Source organism: Syngnathus typhle, linkage group LG17 (assembly GCF_033458585.1).
Source record: "Syngnathus typhle isolate RoL2023-S1 ecotype Sweden linkage group LG17, RoL_Styp_1.0, whole genome shotgun sequence".
NCBI classification, from domain to species: Eukaryota; Metazoa; Chordata; class Actinopteri; order Syngnathiformes; family Syngnathidae; genus Syngnathus; species Syngnathus typhle.
The window spans coordinates 2,313,949-2,331,698 of record NC_083754.1 but is presented as its reverse complement, the minus strand read 5'-3'; the positions used below and the strand labels follow the sequence as shown (position 1 = coordinate 2,331,698).

Sequence of the window (17,750 nt, the reverse complement as noted above, 5' to 3'; positions counted from 1 at the left end):
ACCTGGCATTTGAGCTTCTTTCTGAAGAAACCACTATTCTCTAGGTACTGCAAGATTTAAAGTATTTGTTATGTAGACATTGTTAATTCATTTGGTAGTGCTATTAAATTCTGTGGAGGAGAATCATTTAAAAAAAAATGGAATGATGCTATTTGGCTGATGATATAGTACGGTACTTTTTCTAAAAATCACTTCCATTACACTGTGAGGTGTTTGAATCATGTGGAACCATTACATTTGATTTCATTTTAATAATACACGTATAGTATTTCAGACAGATTTTTTTAAGAGAGGAATATGGGCCGGGTAAAGAACCGTGTTGCGAGAGTGACATAAGCGTAATATAACTGTTGGAGTAAGTGCTCAGGAAGCATTAAGCTAAATTTCCCATGTGAGTCTTTAAAATACAAGTATCTAAACCTCATGTGTTTTACTCAGCCTTTCTAATTATACAAATGACTTCTTGAAACATGGCGGGTGCTTCTACTCTAATATGTTTGGCTTTTACTCAAAAACACACAACTGCGGGGAAAGAAAATGTAAACATAGATATGCTGCAAGTTAAATAACTTAATGGTGCCTACAAGTAGCGTCCTGCTCCACCTGTCAACGCATCAGTAAATTTGATGGATGACAACATTCCCACGTTAGATTGAATGCTGTGTGGTCAAACCTTGACCACACCAACTGTGACACACACACACCGCCATTCGTCACTCAGCCATGAGTGACAATACACGTTTACAATGGTTGCTCGCTTAAAGGGGGCAGACTGTTCATTCCGCCACATCGGACATTCGAACTATTCTTTATTCGACTTCACATTTTATAGCCGTAATAATACATCCATCGCTGGTGTCAGGACAGACATACAGTCATTGAGAATGGAGCAGAGACAGCTGGACCTATTCATAAAAAAACCTTGTTCTTGTGCTTGCTACAACTCCTTATAAAAAAAAAAAAAGATTAAATGAAATAAAATGAAATAAAGTTAGTCCGGAGTCCTGCCTTAATTCTACTCACCGTATTTTCCGCACTATAAGGCGCACCTAAAAACCTCCAATTATCTCAAAAGCCGCCTTATAATCAGGTGCGCCTTATATATGGACCAATATTGAGCCACTACAGCAGGCATGTCCAAAGTCCAGCCCGCGGGCCAAATGTATATATCTTATATATGGACAAAGTTTTAAAATGGGCCATGAAGGTGCGCCTTACAATCCAGTGCGCCATATAGTGCGGAAAATACGGTAATAACAAAAAGTATGCAGAAATGAGTTGTCATTTATTCAAAATACAGTCTTCAATTGTCTTCACAAAGTCACATGACGTGTGTTTCCAGGGTGGTTACGCTGCCTACAGATTTGCCCAACCTACTGCTGCCACAGCAGCTGCATACAGTGACAGGTAAGATTCCAGAGTAAGCGACCGTAGTAGGCGTGTTATGATGTCAAATGAGCTGGGAAATACAACTCGCTGATGATTGTTAACCAAGCCGTGTGCGGACGGACCGCTGTTTGCACACCTGTGGCTTGATGTTACCATCTGTACAGAGCCAAAGTGGCACCATGTGGGTCATATTAAATCCACAAGGGTCACAGAGGGGACGTAGCAATAGCTGCCTTTGTGAGTCCTCACCCGACTTTAGTTTACGTTGTGCACAAATGAATGCAAATGCAATGACTCATGCAGACATGCATTCACCGGGGTTGAATTAAAACACACACGTGCAAATCAGGACTGTAAAATAATTGTCATGGAGTGCAACGCATCATCCCAGAACTGTGTCACACTTTGACAATAGCCAGAACCTTCCCTTCTGCTATCCAACAAAATGACATTTACAATCAATTATTACTTTTACTCTGTTGTAAATCATTGAATATTTAAGTCAAGTCAAGTCAAGTTTATTTGTATAGCCCTAAATCACAATCAGTCTCAAAGGGCTTCACATAGACAGAAATTGACAATTATTCTCAAAGCATCCCCTGATCTTAAGCTCCCAAAAGGGCAAGGAAAAACTTAAAAACCCCTAGCCGGGGGAAAATGAATGTATGAAAATGTATTTATAATACAGCAAATGATATTATGGAGGCTGTTTATCTTTTCACCTCAGGGTCATTTTTAAAAACTCCATTTGACATCAATTGCATTGGAATTTGTGTAGCAGTTGCGGTTTAGCAACGCACTCTCCAATAACTGTCACACATCCACATTGATGATGAGTTCGGGCTCTGCACCATGAGATAAGATAGGTCAAATGCAGTACTGGGAGAAGTGCGAGTGTTGGGTGGGTGCTGCTGTTGAATAGCAATGGCCAAAACTAATCGGGATTAATTTCTAATCGCTTCAACCACTGGGCTGCTATGCAAATCTGTTCAATTATGAGCACACACCCTGGCCCCTGATTGGCTCTTATCGTGGAGGATTAACGTGAGGAGGATGGGCGGAGGGGAGATCTGGTCAGACAGCATGACTGGGAGTAAGCAAAAGCGGCTCTGTAGTTTTGTTTAAATATAAGATATGTCAAATGGATTCCCTCAATGATTGATTACGTGGCTAACCCTTTTGGACATTTGCTTTTTTTAAATAAGAAATACAAAAAAAGATCAAATAAAATAAAGGCTAACTCCTGATAGCAAAAGCAATTTCTGGTTTTCCATTGTGCTTTTGTAGTGGTGTGAAATCGCCAACTTGCAATCCTGCAAGGATTATATTGTCCGTCCATTGTTTTTTTTTGTGTCACGAGGGACCACATTGTACTTAGAGTGATTGATCGGGATATATTAATCAATTGGAATCTATTGACAGACAACCATTGTGAATTTTTCTATTAAGCAAACCTTAATGCTTTTAGATATTTGACAAACAAAAAATGGTTTCCCCAGAAAGTAACTGCACAATATATATATATATATATTTTTTTTTTAAATGATTCCATTTTATTGTAGTGACTTTTAATAGCATGCCATGTACTGCTCAGGATAAGTAGCTCATTAATGAGCTACTTGAAAGATTTATAAGCTAGGGTGTACCTCAAAGAGAGTTTCTCATTATTTTGTCTTACACTCAATACATTAATTAATCTAAGAACATAATATAAGAGTGTCAAAGACTTTCAAAGTCATTGAATGATCACATTTTAAGGAAGCATATTGTCATTAACATGTTCCCCTTTTGCTCCAAATGATGTGTTTGATTATTAATCAAGAGACTTTAATTCATTTATTTCTTCTGGGGAATTGCAATTCAAAATTGGAAGTTTTTGTTTTGAAATGCAATATATTGATCAAGTTGGCCATCTATATCCATTTTGCCGTAGTTATGGACGAGTATATGCTGCCGATCCCTACAACCACACACTCACTCCAGCCGCCACATACAGCGTTGGTGCCATGGTAAGGCCGCCATGCCCTAATTTGACCATTATGAATGTACAATAGTGAATTCAGCTCATCTTTTTGCTGTGCATGCCACTTGCTTTAATTGTGTTTTCATTGAAGTGAGAGGTGCATGCAGGAGTGGAGTGGGAATAATGCAGGCTAAATGGCCAATTATCACATTTTGTTTCACTGATGAGGGAAATGACAAAATCATGCTGATCATTCTCTAGGCCATTTGGGCTTTTAGACCCAATTTGTAAATTACAATGAGCTCATCATCATAATTGCGTCCATGCTTATGAGTCCGTTGTGTTTAGCAGGAGCAGGAGCAGCAAACGTAGGCTTGTGGCCATGTTCCATGCACACGTGTGTTACCAGATCTTTTTTTTAAATTCTGTTTTATAGCCAATAATGCAACTTTGGGGCATTTGGAAGACTTTACTAAAAGTTCAAATTTGTTGTCTTTTGTCTTCATAACATTTCTTTATTGGTAGATAGAAAAATAATTTTTATATGACCTGAAACAAAAATTTGCACACACTTTAGAGGATTTCTTGATTCAACTAATCATGTCAAGACTTACTTTATCCCGTTTAATAAATTCAATCTTTATTTTGGAATTTGCTTTTTTTTTTTTTTTAAATATATCTGAGATATTAATATTTTTAAAACTTTTAAGCATTTTATACTATTTTGCATAGTTCTCTTCACGGGCCTGCTCTGGGCTCGCTTCCCTTGGCCGACTTCTCGGGCATTGTGCAGAGCTTTTCTGCAGCGCTGACATATCCTCACTTAAACTTAATTGAATTTGTCTGCGCTGCTAACGGCAGTCCAAATGCCACATTAATCCCGCCTGTAAAACGTGATGAATGTCCTCATGCTTTGGCAGCCCAGTCCATGTTAGTTATTATATTTCTAATTTGGTGTATACCACCTCACTCCACACTCCTTGGTAATGAGATAATTAGTCATTTTGATAATTAAATCTCCTGTGGCGCTGCAGCCACAGGGAGGATGTGAGGGAGAAAGAAGTGAGTGAGAAATGGTCAGAGGAGTATTCAAATTGGATCATTCCTCACAATTGCTCTCTCAAACCAAAGAGAAATAACAATGGTATGTCATATAATGTATATGACTCAAACTGTGTAAAGTTATGTCACTGGAATGCAAATAACTGTTAGTGATAAACATGCATTCAAACTTTGTGAAGTTTATTTCGAGTTACATTGCTCTTGTTTGTGCAACAGGTACGTTTGATTTTTGTTTTATGGATTCAAACACATCACAAATATGTCAAAGCGCTTTTTCAATTCAGAAATCTTCTACCCAGGGTCCAAACAATTGTATTCCATGCTCCAACTATTTTTATATTTTAAATATTATATATCAAGAATTGTTTTGTTATATTTCCGTTATTTTGTTCCACCCTCCCCTTTTTTTTGCTTAATAAATGATTTTTCTTTTGACATTTATAACACACCAAATATGGTATTTTACTTGGGATCCATCTCAACCTTCTCAATAACCTTTTACCGGGCATAATCCAGCATAATCCATCTTCAATCGATGCTCCCGGTCAGAATTCACATTTTCTGTCAAATGACCCTTCTTTCTTTTAATCCATCCTTCCAATTTGTAACAGTTATATTGACTGGATTTCTTTCACATAGCTGTTGGCATGTCCCCCTGGCATGAAGTGTCTCGCTGTGCATGCTGCATGACGATTGCTGCGCTCATGGGTCTTTTCATGCGCTGCTAAAAAACGGTAATGTTGCAAGTGTTGTTCTAGTTGCTATTGCACTGCATGTTTTTTTTTTTTTTTTTGTACTTGCTTGTTCTTACAATGGTTTTTACAATGTCTTGTTTTTATATGTGCGGATGCTTGTGAACATGTTTTTCAGAATGCATTCACCCCTCTGACAGATGCCAAAACACGGAGCCATGTTGACGACGTAGGGCTTGTGCTGTCCTCCCTCCAGGCTAGTATATACCGGGGAGGCTACAGCCGCTTTGCTCCCTATTAGCAAGACTTCCCAACTGAAACACAACCTTCCAACTGGATAGGAAGAAAGCGTCTGTGTGTGTGTGCGTGCGAGTGTGTGTATGCATGTGTGTGTGGATATTAAGAGAGACATTGCTGAGGCCTGGGTATTGCAATACATGCAACTTAAGCATCATTTCAGCATCTCCTAAGAGAGAGAAAAATCTATGACTAAAATGACAGCTGATATTTTTCATCTTATACCTCAAGATATTTTGTGCTGTGTATTTTGATATTGTGGGGTTTTCATTTGGAAAGATTTAAACATCGTTTTCAGCTGTAGAAATTGTGTCCATGGTACTAATAGAGTCATTGTTAAGAGTTAAAGATTAGGACACAGATGAACTATTTATCTGATAGATATTATTGTATATAACAGCTATTATGAATTTTTTTTTTCCACACTTGCCAATGAAAAAGCATGAGTCGCACAATCTTATGATTTTATTCCTGAAAAATGACAGAAAAAGTAGCTTTTTTTGTCTGTTTAAAGGGACTAGGCTTGTCAACAGCTATTTTTTCTTCTTTCTGCATCCTTTTGCACTTACTCGTTTTCACCGATGCATTTTTTTACGCAGTTTGGAATCATGTCGAGGTTTCGAAAACATTGTCTTATAAATTGAGTGTTTGTGAACATTGGCGGGTCGGATAGGGTCATTAAAAACTGCATCGAGAAGCAACGGCTTGCTAATTATTCGAACTCCATCATCTGAAGATCATGACTTTCTTATCTCATTTGTTTTGAGGAAAAGCTATTTTCCACTGACCTCAACTTTACATTTCACTGTGCAGTTTTATTATGGTCATTGTAGTAAATGTCTTGTTGTTTGTATTATTTATTTGATTCTCTTAAATTATTTGAATCATTTGTAAATTGTTTTGCAGTCACTTAGTCATGATCCAAAATTTGGATTGGAATGTGAATGTTAAGTTATAAGCAATGCCAGCAAGATTCAGAAGTGAGCCAGAAGGTTTTCAGATTGTAGCTTTACCGACTAAATAATGTGGTTTCATCTGCCACGGCCTCCAAAGTACATATTTGTTCATTCAATGATTATTCTGTAAGCTAAAAAAAAAGGTAAGATAATTAAATTGGATGTGACTGAGAGGTAAAGTCAGAATACTCCTGATAAATTTCGACATAATCATAAATTGAGCAATTTACTGCAGCTAATCCTTTTTTGTCTTGGGTAGCGATGGTTATTAGAATGTAGATTTTTTTTTTTTTAATAGGAACTTCCAATCGCTTGGTATATTTGATCATTTTTTTATATTGCTGGAGAAAATTCAAGTATATATTTTGCAGTGTATTTTATCTTTTTTAAGTGTTCATTTGGTTTTGCTTTTTTTTCCCCAGTAAATAAAAAAAAAAACATGAGGGATAAGAAGTTATAATCAAACAATGTATGATATTTGAACTGTGCAGTAAAGATATTATCTTATATGAAATACATCATGGTATAATGTTTTAGATTTAGCCAATTAGATCGGTTGTTAGGGCAAGCTAGCTCCTTTTCTATCAAGTCACGTTGCGATTTCTAGCAAGTCTTTACAAATAATGACATTGTAGTTCGACAGTATATACGCTCTTTTGTTTACGTTGTCAAATGTACCATTTTGCACATGTAAGGTGTAATTTCCACATAAATCTGAGACATATCAGTGCTGTAGGTGTAAATTTTCCTCCTTTTTTATTCCGTTGAATTTGCTCTTTATGTTATTCTTAATGTGACATAGCTTACTTTTATAGACTATCAATCTCTTTGGAAGCATAACTGTTTGAATATTATATACTATTATATACATATTAAAAAAGAAAAACAGTAAATCATTTGTGAACAAGCTAATTAATGATGTACATAGAAGTTGATGGAATCAATCTGTAGTGCTTCTGAATGACACTATTTGGGGAAAAAGAGACTTTGGATGGTGCAAGCCAATCCTTGCGCCACATTCTGTTTACAAATATTCCCATTTAGTGGTGTTGTTACACACATATCTTCCCTTTTGTATCTATCACAAATTAGAATCCTCAGATGCACCGAATTAAAAGGCAGCAAATTAAAAAGCGTCAGAGCACTTTGGCTCTGCTGGTTGAAATGTTGCGAATGACGATGAGACGGGATGACTTGAAGGTCTTCACTATGCTGAATGTCTGATTCTGTAACTACTTTATCTAAAGTGCTGCTTCCAGTAGGTGTTGTGGTTCAAAACGAGGCTTCCTGCACTGTCATTGTATGTGCATGTACTATGGTTCTTCCACTTGTCAATAACCATCAATAAAGTTTTTTTTTCTCAAATGTTTATGTTGGAGTGTAGTGTTGCACGTACCAAGCAGTATTTTAGCTCATTTATTTCATGTGGAGGACCAAGACTGAATAAAAGAGAAAATAGATAGTTGTATAGAAAAACTATGTTAGGCTTCCCTGGGATGTATTTTATTTCTCTAGAGGGGTAAAATAATGCCCTCATTTAATGAGTCTGGAAGGATTTTAATCTTTTTTAGTTACATAAAATAACTCTGAATTATTTATGTCTTTTTATCATATAGATTCGACTATCTTAAATGCACCAAGGTGAAAGCACACTTTGAGTCAGTATGTCTGTCCTTGCTTTCAATTTAATTAAATACATGAATTACACTCAATCTGAATGGTGAAATTAGAAAAAGAAAATTACCTCGTAATTAGGCTGAAAGATAAGCAATATAAATATTTAAATTTGATGAAGGGTTCACATTAGACAAGTTAATTATGTCTGACTAGCTAAGAAACAGGCCATCAATAATGCATGGCAGGTCACATGGCAGAGAGACAAACTACATTTTTAAACTTGACAGCTCTTTACTCTGATTGTTGTAAATTATATAGATAGATTATTATAGATATATATATATAATTGACTTTTTCCTCTTGTTGAAAGGTTGATTTTATTTTTTGTATTCATTTTCTTTCCAGTTGGGTTGCAGACCTGTCTATGCAGGGGTTTTTCTAATTCGTTGGTTTTATGCACCATCTTGTGGTCATATGACTACATCACAAGAGTTCATCGGTCTGACATCCAAAATTAATAGCATGAGATAATCAGACATTGACACAACCAAATAAATAGAAACTAATAGCATTATGCATTTTGCAAATCCATATGTGCTGTACTCAGGCTGCAAAGCAATGGCTGGAAATATAATTTACATACTGGCAAATTATTGTAGTTATTTTAATAAGGTTATTTCAATATGGAGACTGTGCTATAACAACATATCTTACTGATTTCCGATTTTTGCATAGCTTTGGCGAGGAAATATGTAGTTATGAATGCACATCGAAATGTTTTCATTGACGTTGAAGGATTTCTACTTAACCAGCAGGGGGCATGATTTATCAACTTTTCTTACCATTTGTGATGATACTCAATCCACAGACATCATGTTGACATTTTTAGCCATACAACTACAAGAAATAAATGTACATCAAAGTCAAATAAGAGATTTATTCAATTCAGATTAAGGTACAGTACACTACAACTCTGTTGAAGGCTCAGCAAATTATGTGATTTGTGCTTTTTTATTTATTTTTTTAACATTGAAGTGTCTCTTCTGGTGGTATTTTGCAAACAGAAACAGCCAAGTCGTAACCACAGTTGACCTTGATAAGAAGCATAATGTTGTCCTTTGGCCAACCAGTTCTAGCCTGGATCTTTATTACACTTTAAATTGAATCTTTCCTTATGTTAAGAACAATCTTACTACTCTTATTTCAATGTAAACTCTCCAAGGAAATATGAAGTTGATTAAATGAATGTGGTACAGACTTTTAAGAATCTAAGATCAGTTTTTTTTTAAATCTATTTTAGAACCAAAAGTCATTGTGTTCTTTTTTTCTTTTCTGTAAAACTAATTGGCCAACATAGTGCCTCATCCATTTTAACTTCCCCTGTCTCTGTTTCCTTCTCAGTATGCAAAGGTGAACAATTTAGCCATTTTAGTCACATTATAATACCATGCAACAACCACATAGGGACACTCTGGTACATGTGAACAGTTCAGATACACAGAGACATCGAAATGACAGCAGGGATACACAGGAAGCATTCGGTAAAAAAAATTAGACTAACATTAATCCCAAGTTAAAAAAACGTTTTCCTGTTCGATGACATCCACAGTTGAGCAATTTTAAAATAGCAAACACTCCCTCCCCCACGCCCAAAAAACCTCCGTACATTATTATACTGTCTCCGAATGTTTGAATGCTACTGTATGTCTTTTAAAGGAAGCAAGGAAGGATTTTATTCGGACTGTCAGTAAGATTTATCAAATAGCTATATCGATGGGCCACAAAAAAACAAAGCCGCCTATTGTGAATTGTTTCCTATTAAATGCTGAGAACAAGGATGACTCCACATTTTCAGGCTGCTTATTTCTTTTTCAGATAAGAGGCCAATTGCACCTTGTGCTTGTCCCACATGCCCTAACGGTTCATGTAACGTGCCATGTGATTGCTTTTAATAGTTACCTGTGTAACAGCACACTTTCACCCCACTTGAAGACATCATAACAAAATAACCACTGTGTTATTTACACCTCCAATTAACACTTTCAATAAACCCATCTCCAAAAGTTCTTGATTGCCAAACTGGGATATTTTCCACTTTAGAAAAGTTTGAAAAGGCTCGATTTCTCATTGTCATTCAGACTTTCAGACGCTTTCTTCTTCTTCTTTTTTTTTCCTCCAGGATTCCTTCAGTCCCATCTTTCTGTGATTTGTTAATCATCCGCATCGGTTCGACTCTGTTTTGAGATCCTGCAAGAAATAAAATGAACATTGTTATAGAAATGTTATAACATCTTGCCAAATATCACCACAGGTACAGTGCATTGCTATTTATAGAAAGCGTTGTAAAATGGGGAAATTTGGCAGGAAAATAATTCAAAAGAAAAATACAGCATAGACTGATGTTGTCTTCTCTATTGTGGTAGTTTGATGCTAAAAAAAAAAACAGCAAGTATTCACCAGGGCTTGTAAGCAAAATTGCATAAAGACTGCAATTTCCCCAGGCACTGGCTTTATGCCAGCAGAAAAATAGAGCTGAACATCAGTTGCACTGAGACCAAGGAGTTCTCCTGGTAGACTTTCTTCTGAATGTAAACATGTTTATCTTTCTGCCGGTGAATTCCAAGCGCTCCCCGTTAAATTTAAGAGGACGTTTCTCTCCCCCTCTTTTCTGAGCAACTTGCTTCCAGAATAACATCCTTCATGAAATGATGATGTAAACTGATGTTTGTTACACAAAGGATTTTTTTTGGTTCCATTGGAAACTCTTAAAAATCCTCAATTTGTATTGATTCGTTTTCTGTGAGGTTGCATTTTTCTTTGTTAGAACATGATTGAATTTCCGCATCTTAGTAGAAAGAAAACAAACTGTGTAAACACGTCATCAAACTAATTAAATTAAAATTAATTGATCCCGCAATGCAATTTGTATCCATTTGTGACAGTTTTGCTGCTTCATAATCACTCTGTGATTTCTTTCTGGCTTTTACACACAATTACAAACCCATTTTAAGAGGCGCATGAATTATTTCCAGATTTCCACTTCGGGGCTCGCTTTAATTATATTTAATGAAAACAAAATAGACGCAGTGTCTAAATTAGAATGTACTGGATGTTCTAACACATGTTCCTCAAAAAGCCCAAAGTGCTGTTTTCATTGCACAGCTCAGTGAGATATGAGCCATATCTGTATTTTTCACTTGTATGACTAACCAGCCATTTTTCCATTGGCAGTGGCAATAAAACAGAGCCATAATTAGGTCAAGGCTGTAACATGTCATTTACCTGTTAGAGTGGCTCAGGGTAGGCCTGATATCTCATGTCAGGTATGTAAGACTCGTGGAGGTCAGGGTCTAACGGCAAAGTGTCCAGAGGCAGGTCAGTATAGCCGTAGGGAGGGTAGGGGCCGTCTAACTCTAAAAAGGGGAACAGAGAGAGAGAGAGAGAGAGAGAGAGAGAGAGAGAGAGAGAGAGAGAGAGAGAGAGAGAGAGAGAGAGAGAGAGAGAGAGAGAGAGAGAGAGAGAGAGAGAGAGAGAGAGAGAGAGAGAGAGAGAGAGAGAGAGAGAGAGAGAGAGAGAGAGAGAGAGAGAGAGAGAGAGAGAGAGAGAGAGAGAGAGACGGGCAGATGTTTTCCAGCAGAAATGAATTCTGACGAGCTCATGTTTTTAACCCGTTCCAAATGTTTGTCCAAAGTTGCAAAGAGTCTAAAAATAACTTTTTGACAGCCCACAAGTAGGGCACATTGCTAGACGCATAACATGGCTCTCTTTCAAATCCAGCTTGTCTTGCAGAAAGAGGTGAATCTCTGCACAACTTGACGGAAGGCACAGAGGATTGTCTTTCTGCATTGTTCTAGCAATGACGTCTGTCAAATTTGCAGCAGAAGCACGCTTTGAAATGGTCACTCACCATCAGCCAAGTATGCGGGCTCCAAGGGAACTGTGTGGGCCTTGAGGGGAAACAAAATGCACATTTGAGTTGATCCAAATATTGAGAAATGATTTGCAAACATCTGTCGATGAATATTTGAGATGATGACACCGACTTGGGACACCTGGTGAACTTTACTAATGTCAAGTTTTCATCATCCTAAAATATTGTAGTTTTCACCATTTCCCAGGCAGCAGGGTCATGTTTGAAGAGCGAGTGTGTGAGCTCCACTGACACTCTTTTCCTGTAGTCTGAGCTTTTGTCCTCGGAAATTCGAAAGAGCACTGCTGCAGCGTAGGTGGCTGTGGAGAGATATCAAAGTTTATATGAACCCAAATGGAAACTTGAGTTAACCTTGCAGAAGAAAGCTTCTCTAAGAACTTTAATATTGCAAGAATAATCATAGTTTTGTCACTTTGTTCATATAATAATAATAATAAAAATAAGGCATTTAAACTTTTGGAATTATTTGAAGTTGTCATTTTAGATTTAAGATTTTCTTTCGTCTGCTCTTTATTCATCATTATTACTATATTGTGATATTATCAATAATGTTGGCAATTGTATCGAATACTGCACTGCTAACAAATTCAGTCCAGGTTTTATTTCAAACTAATTGGTTCACGAAATGCAATAACAAGCTACTGTCGGACAAAAAAAAAAAAAAAAAAAAGGAAATTGTGGGTGTTGGTGTTTTTATACCATATCTAGACACAGTAATTGCCTCATTCTGTAATTCCCACATGCTGGTCGCTGCTTTGCAAGGTGCCAACCAGCTTATCAAAAGTAATTAACTGAACCATGTTTTGTTTACAAAAACATCCTTTGGGGAGCTGCAGATTAAATCAGTGAATTTTCAATCTACACTTGTCACTGAAAACTGCACGGTGGCTAATTGGTTGCCGTACTAACATACCTGAATCGCGTCAAATGTTTGTACATTGACATCACTGTCTCTTTCAAACTAAGCTTTACTTGGAAACCTCATTTGAAACCCTAATAACGCTTCTCTTAAACCCAAACAGTACCGTGTGATAAAAATGAAGTTGGCCTCATTTTTTAAAAGCCCAAAATAGGGCCCTATATTATTTGCTGTCATTAGTTCATACCATGAAGTGTGACTTGTTGGAAAGTTGGCCTGTAACTTCGTGTGTGTGTGTAGGAAAAAAAAAAAAAAAAGGACATACCGATTCCCTCGTTGTTGGAGTGCAGTAATTCCATGAGCGGTGCTGATGCGCCCTCTGCATCGATGAGTTCCGCTGACTGTTTATCCAGCGCCAATTCACACAAAACTCCCGCAGCTACTCGTTTCACATTCTCCACATACGAGTACAGCAGCTGAATATACGACACACATATTTGGCACTGTGGAATGATTCTTCTTATGACTTCTCCTTTTTTGGACTAAGAAGAGGAGCACAGCTTTTTACATGTTATCTTCTCTTTAATGTTTCTTTCTGCTTAGCTCTCAACTGCTCTACTCTCAGCCAACTAACTTGATTTGGAGCTGTCTTAAGTCTTGAGAATCGTCCCAACCTCCTGTTGTTTTTTTTGTTGTTGTTGTTTTTGTAAAAATCTAATCGTGGAATCTACAGGAGCCATTAACATGCTGGATGAGCTTTGGTGGCTCGACAACACTACTTTCATCCATCCATCCATCCATCCATCCATCCATCCATCCATCCATCCATCCATCCATCCATGTTGGAGCCTTCCCTCCATTTCTCCGGTCACACGTCCCCTCACTAGCGCTAATTTCACACCCGCTTTCCGTAGGCGTTGTTTCCGCCCCCATAACCGTGTGTGGCTATTAGCACTGGTGTTAATTAATTAGACGTCGTTTATTAATGGCATCGAGGTGAGCGATAATTTCGCTGCCAATTATCTCATTAAAATACACGCAAATAGCACCAGCGCATTAGGACGCATTCAGCTCTTTGTTTCATAAATATAGTTTGGTTTTGAAACCAATACAGGGCTTAGATTTAACTTTTTGACATCTACTTGAGTAAATCCAATCTTATTCCATTGCCTTGCTGATATTTATTCACCGCCATGTCTGTTCCATTTTCAAACTTCCCATCCATTGCAATCTAAAGAAAGTCCACTGCTTGTAATCATATTAAACTTAATCCTAATGATATTCAAGGAATCAAGAAGATTATCCCCCCCTTGCGAGATGTGGCCGTTTATGAAATAAATAATGGACTTCCTTCCTATCTGTATTTTATGAATTTCAGCGTGTTCTTAGTCCTCAATTGTGTACCTGCACAAATAGCGGTATGGTCTGCATGCTGGCAATCTCTCCTCTGTTAATCGGATCTCTGGCCAGAATGTGAAGTGCTCCCGTGCAACCCTCCACAATCTCCTCCATACGAACACCATCCTATTCAAATATTCGGAAAAGGCGAATGCAGTAGATCACAGACAGAAAAGAATTTAGTAATCCACCATAATATTACTTACTATATAGCTTGTCGTGTGTATGTGTGTGTGTGTGGGGGGGGGATTTCCATACCTGGTATGTCTGCTGAGAAGAGGAGGCATGCCTCTGTGTGTCCTGGTGAGCTTTTAAAAGCAGGTTGACCAATCGTGGAATAGTCCCCGCATCCCTCAAAGGGGCTTGATTGACAGGGCACAGCGCAAGGTTCCGGATGAGGCCAACAGTAGCCTGGATGAATAAGCCAAGTCAGATCAGACGTACCGTAATTTTCGGACTATAAGTCGCAGCGGAGTATAAGTCGCACCAGCCTTAAAATGCCCAAAAAAGTGAAAAAAAAACATATATATGTATATAACCCAAACTATGAAAGAAAATCGCGACTTATAGTCAGAAAATTACGGTAGTTAACATCGTAAGTAGCCACAAAGAAAATTTAACAATCCAAACAGATCATACAAATAAAAGCATAAAAAAAATGTCATTCCAAAGTACTATCAATCGTCATTTAAATAAAAACATAAAAAAATTAAATGTCATTCCAAAGTACTAGTACAACAGGCAACAGAAATTACACACAAGGCAAACACAAGATATTTCATATAATGCAGTGTTCTTTTTCTCACCTTTATAACAGGCCAGTAGTGTGGCTGTCCCAGCAGTTTGACCACAGCGGGGACACCATAGTGCAGCCGCACGGCATTCTGGGCCAGCTCAGCATCATGGTGGCGCGACGTGAGGTGACGCAAGGCGCAAACTGCGGGCTCTGCAACATCTTCCTTTTCACCAGCACGCAGTACAGCATGGATCAGTGCCTCCACCCCGCCAAACTGAGTCACTAGAGTCTGAAATGAAGTAAGTTTCTTTTTTTTTTCTTTTTTTTAATGAAGCGGTATTTTTCTGACCCTGGTATAACGTGTTGGGCGCCTAATTAAAAAATTTAATTGACACATCAAAATGACATACCGTAATTTTCGGACTATAAGTCGCACCAGCCATAAAATGTCCAAAAAAGTGAAAAAAAACATATATATGTATATAAGTCGCTCCTGAGTATAAGTCGCCCCCCCACCCAAACTATGAAAAAAAAACGCGACTTATAGTCCGAAAATTACGGTAGATCACAGTTGTCAAACTCGAGGCCCAGGGGCCAGATACGGTCCGCCACATCATTTAATGTGGCCCGCCAAGACAAATTGTGCATCGAATTCGTGTGTCATTATTAGAATTGCAAATTGTCTTCACTTTAAATATCTTTTTAATATTTGACCAGTTTTTACTTATCTGATTTGAAAATGAGTTATTTGTCAGTTTGTTTTGTAGCTTTTACTGGATATAATATGAGGTGCTCATACATTGATTTGGCCCTCATAATGGCCCTCCGAAAGAAGCTATGACTACAATGCGGCCCGCCAAAAAACCGACTTTGACACCCCTGCCGTAGACTAAGAAAAACATGTTGACATCATCTATCGTTTTCTTCATTTCCATGGCTACCTTGTTGCGAGAGTTGTTACAAGTGAGGTTGGACAAGATGCCTGTTGCGCAGGTCAGCATGTTGACATCATCACAACCCAGCTGGGTGACTAATATCTGCAGCAGACCATCTAAACCTTCCTAGAGAGAGAGAGAGAGAGCACAGTGCACAATATCATTTCTGCAGCAATGGCGTTGAAAGCATCGAGGTTAAGCCATACATACTTGCTTGGTTGCAGCATCCGAAAGGTTGCGAAGCGTCCATAGACAGTTCTGAATCAGACGCTGACTTGACCCTGTCAGATGCTGACCCAAAGCTTGCATACCCCCTGCAGGCAGAAGTAAATCGAGATTGACACCACACTGTCTTCATCACCTGTTGTTATTCCACTAGACTGTTTCGTTCTTTATTTGTACCAGCTTCGACTATGGCGGGCTTGTTGCTGGGACACACAGACAGTACTTTGAGTACCCGACTGGTAGTCCATAGCAGCTTCTCGTAGTTGTAGTTCCTCATGATGAACACCAGACCTTCTGGGCCGCCATTGGAGAGTATGATTAGCTGTGAAAAGCCGTAAGTAAGTAGGTAAGTAATTACTTAGCACTGCTTCGAGTTCCGCACCTAACCGCATTCACCTTGCTCTCTTGGTTTCCGTAAGACAGGAGCTGGAGACAATCTGTGGTAATGGCAAGGAACTTGGGGTTGCTCTTTTTCAGTAAGGGCACCATCCGTTGAAGACCATCAGCAAGACGCACTGCCATTTTGGCTCCCTCTTGGTGCAACAGAAGGTTGTGAAGAGTGGTTATGGCGTAAAATAAAACTGTCTCCACAGGTGAACTGTAAAAAAAAATGACAGGATGGCAATATAAATGTTAATAAAGATTTTATTTCAGATTATATGACTGTCTGAAGTAATGTCTCCATCTGCTATCAATGAGTTTTGCAATAGCTTTTAAAGCATCATTATGACGTGGGAGTGATTAAGTGAGATCAGGAAATCACACGAGCTACTATTTTGCAAATGATCCCAGGTAATTGACAAAAGAATTGAGGACCCAACGAGACGTGAACTCTGATCAATGGATTCAAACTCCAGAGTGCTAACTAGTGTTTGCCCCTGAGTGAACGATTCGTTCAAAAGAACGAATCTTTTCAGTGAACGAGAGTCAACGAGGGCTAGGACTAGGGTTAGGGCTAGGGTTAGGCCTGTCACATCAGAGTGAGGGACCATATTCAAGTCCGGAGGGGCACTTGTCCGGATGCTGAGGTACAATCATTTGATCTGGATCACTAAACATTCATGTTGACTAGCATACATACCACTGATCTTTTTTTTCCCCCAAAATTCATGGATATTTTTCTCCTGGCTGAGAAATAGTAGCTTGTGAGCTGCCCCATAAAACCATGTACCTCATTGACCCAAAGAGTTCTGTGGTGTAATGGTTAGCACTCTGGACTTTGAATCCAGTGATCTGAGTTCAAATCTCAGCAGAACCTCAACCATTTTGGAATCTGGGGAAAAATTTGCAAAATGATTGCTTGTGAGCTAACCGCCTTAAGCCTAAGAGTTCAATGGTGTAATGGTTGTCAACCTGGACTCTGAATCAAGTGATCTGAGTTCAAGTCTCGGTGGGATTGTTTAACACTTTGAGATTATTTTATGAAAAGTGCTTTATAAATGAAATTTATTATGAGGATAATTATTATTATTACCTCAGAATGTTTTCGGTTATCTGTGAAAGATTTGCGAGCTGGTCGCTTGTGTTCTGCTCCATGACACCGTATGCCTAACAGTACCAGTGAGGGCTCTATAGTGTAATGGTTAGCACTACTTATAAGGTTTCATGGAAAAGCATAGTATAGACACAAATAAATAAATGCTGAAGTAGTTGAGGGTCCACTGAGACTTGTACTCAAATCAATGGAGTT

At 38.2% G+C, this 17,750-nt stretch overlaps 2 protein-coding genes and 1 non-coding gene across 8 annotated transcripts in view; 2 read left to right on the top strand and 1 right to left on the bottom strand.

The window, feature by feature from the left end:
- rbfox1 (RNA binding fox-1 homolog 1) overlaps nt 1–7,724 on the top strand; it is a 71,364-nt gene extending 63,640 nt beyond the window's left edge. For 5 of the 6 annotated variants that reach the window (XM_061303954.1, XM_061303955.1, XM_061303952.1 and 2 more), the window contains 3 exons: nt 1,343–1,407; nt 3,323–3,398; nt 5,285–7,724. In XM_061303954.1, the coding sequence (XP_061159938.1) occupies nt 1,343–1,407; nt 3,323–3,398; nt 5,285–5,407 (264 nt within the window). In that variant the 3' untranslated portion in view covers nt 5,408–7,724. The remainder of the gene's footprint in view (nt 1–1,342; nt 1,408–3,322; nt 3,399–5,284) is intronic. The other variant, XM_061303951.1, reaches the window with a different exon arrangement.
- A 1,169-nt stretch (nt 7,725–8,893) lies between these two features.
- The window catches only part of LOC133170951 (junction plakoglobin-like), a 34,545-nt gene continuing 25,688 nt past the window's right edge, over nt 8,894–17,750 (bottom strand). Inside the window, exons 6-17 of the mRNA XM_061304187.1 lie at nt 16,457–16,658; nt 16,238–16,382; nt 16,046–16,149; nt 15,842–15,961; nt 14,971–15,189; nt 14,423–14,575; nt 14,171–14,290; nt 13,092–13,242; nt 12,085–12,206; nt 11,884–11,923; nt 11,259–11,389; nt 8,894–10,223 (exon numbers count right to left, since the gene is read on the bottom strand). Coding sequence (XP_061160171.1) covers nt 11,262–11,389; nt 11,884–11,923; nt 12,085–12,206; nt 13,092–13,242; nt 14,171–14,290; nt 14,423–14,575; nt 14,971–15,189; nt 15,842–15,961; nt 16,046–16,149; nt 16,238–16,382; nt 16,457–16,658 — 1,504 coding nt within the window. The 3' untranslated portion in view covers nt 8,894–10,223; nt 11,259–11,261. The remainder of the gene's footprint in view (nt 10,224–11,258; nt 11,390–11,883; nt 11,924–12,084; nt 12,207–13,091; nt 13,243–14,170; nt 14,291–14,422; nt 14,576–14,970; nt 15,190–15,841; nt 15,962–16,045; nt 16,150–16,237; nt 16,383–16,456; nt 16,659–17,750) is intronic.
- trnaq-uug (transfer RNA glutamine (anticodon UUG)) lies at nt 17,247–17,318 on the top strand. The gene has a single exon. It is a non-coding gene; the product is annotated as a tRNA-Gln (tRNA).